Here is a 1,568-nt window from a genome sequence, read left to right as displayed (position 1 = left end):
TAGCCAGGATGGTCTCGATCTCCTGACCTCGTGATCCGCCCGTCTCAGCCTCCCAAAGTGCTGGGATTACAGGCTTGAGCCACCGCGCCTGGCGCGTTTACCATCTTAACCATTTTAAATGTGTACAGTTTTGTAGTGTTAAGTACCTTCACATGGTTGTGCAGCTAAGCTCCAGAACTTACTGTCTTTCAAAACTAAAACTCTATACCTATTAAACCATTCCCTCTTCCTCCCTTCTCTTATCCTTTAGCAGCCACTATTCTACTTTCTGTCTCTAAATTGACTACTCTTAGAAATTCATATAAATAGAATCATACAGTATTTGTCTTTCTGTGACTGGTTTATTTTACTTAGCATCCTCAACGTTCATTCATGTTGAGCATGAGTCAAGATTTCGTTAGCTTTTTTTTTTTAAATGCAGCCTACAAACACTTTTTTTTTTTTTTTTGAGACATGGTCTTGCTCTTTTCCCAGGAGGGAGTGCAGTGGCACTATCATGGTTCACTGTAGCAGCTTCAACCTCCCAGACTCATGTAATCTTCTCAAGTGGGAGGGACAACAGGTGGACACCCCCTTACCCTAGCTAAATATTTTACTTTATTTTGTAGAGACAGGATCTTGCTATGTTGCCCAAGATTGGTCTTGAACTCCTGGACTCCCAAAGTGCTGGGATTACAGTCATGAGCCCCTGCACCCACCCGTATATTTAACTTTTTTTTTGTCGGGGGACAGAGTCTCGCTCTGTAGCCCAGCCTGGAGTGCAGTGGTGCAATCTCGGCTCACTGCAACCTCTGCCTCCCAGGCGCCAGTTCAAGCAATTCTCTTGCCTCAGCCTCCCAAGTAGCTGGGATTACAGGCATGCACCACCATGCCCAGCTAATTTTTGTATTTTTAGTAGAGACAGGGTTTCACCATGTTGGCCAGGCTGGTCTTGAACTCCTGGACTCCCAAAGGTCTCTTGCCTCAGCCTCCCAAGTAGCTGGGATTACAGGCATGCACCACCATGCCCAGCTAATTTTTGTATTTTTAGTAGAGACAGGGTTTCACCATGTTGGCCAGGCTGGTCTTGAACTCCTGATCTTGTGATCCACCCACCTCAGCCTCCCAAAGTGCTGGGATTACAGGCGTGAGCCACTGCGCCCGGCCTATTTAACTTTTTAAGGATCTGCCACATTGCTTTCTAAAGCAGTGCATCATTTTACATTGCCATCCTCTATGTTTGAGTTTTAATGTCTCCATATCATCACCAACATTTATTAATGTTTGTCTTTTTTTTTTATTATAACCATCCTTGTGGGTATGAAGTGATTTTTCACCGTCGTTTAGCTTTGCATTTTATGATGACTAATGGTGTTGACCATCTTCTCTTGTGCTTATTAGCCATGTGTATCTCTTCTTTGGAAAAAGGTCTAAGTGTAATTTTGAAAAATCTTTTTACTTTAAGGATAATGAAGAGTTGAGAGTTAGTTGCCCAGTGCCTGCAGATGAGCAGACAGAATGCACTTCTGCCCAACAACTCAATATGAGTTCCAGTTCTCCATGTGCTGCTGAGCTTACTGCATTAAGGT

General features: G+C 43.7%; 1 protein-coding gene across 5 annotated transcripts in view; it reads left to right on the top strand.

Annotated features, from left to right (window-relative positions):
- The window catches only part of LARP4 (La ribonucleoprotein domain family, member 4), an 89,409-nt gene that overhangs the window by 81,085 nt on the left and 6,756 nt on the right, over positions 1 to 1,568 (top strand). For all 5 annotated transcript variants that reach the window (XM_011936125.1, XM_011936128.1, XM_011936127.1 and 2 more), the window contains one exon: positions 1,445 to 1,566. In XM_011936125.1, coding sequence (XP_011791515.1) covers positions 1,445 to 1,566 — 122 coding nt within the window. The remainder of the gene's footprint in view (positions 1 to 1,444; positions 1,567 to 1,568) is intronic.

This window comes from Colobus angolensis, unplaced genomic scaffold (assembly GCF_000951035.1).
Source record: "Colobus angolensis palliatus isolate OR3802 unplaced genomic scaffold, Cang.pa_1.0 Scaffold151, whole genome shotgun sequence".
Classification (NCBI taxonomy): Eukaryota; Metazoa; Chordata; class Mammalia; order Primates; family Cercopithecidae; genus Colobus; species Colobus angolensis.
The sequence above is the reverse complement of the archived record's forward strand: the minus strand, read 5'-3'. Positions and strand labels throughout refer to the sequence as shown.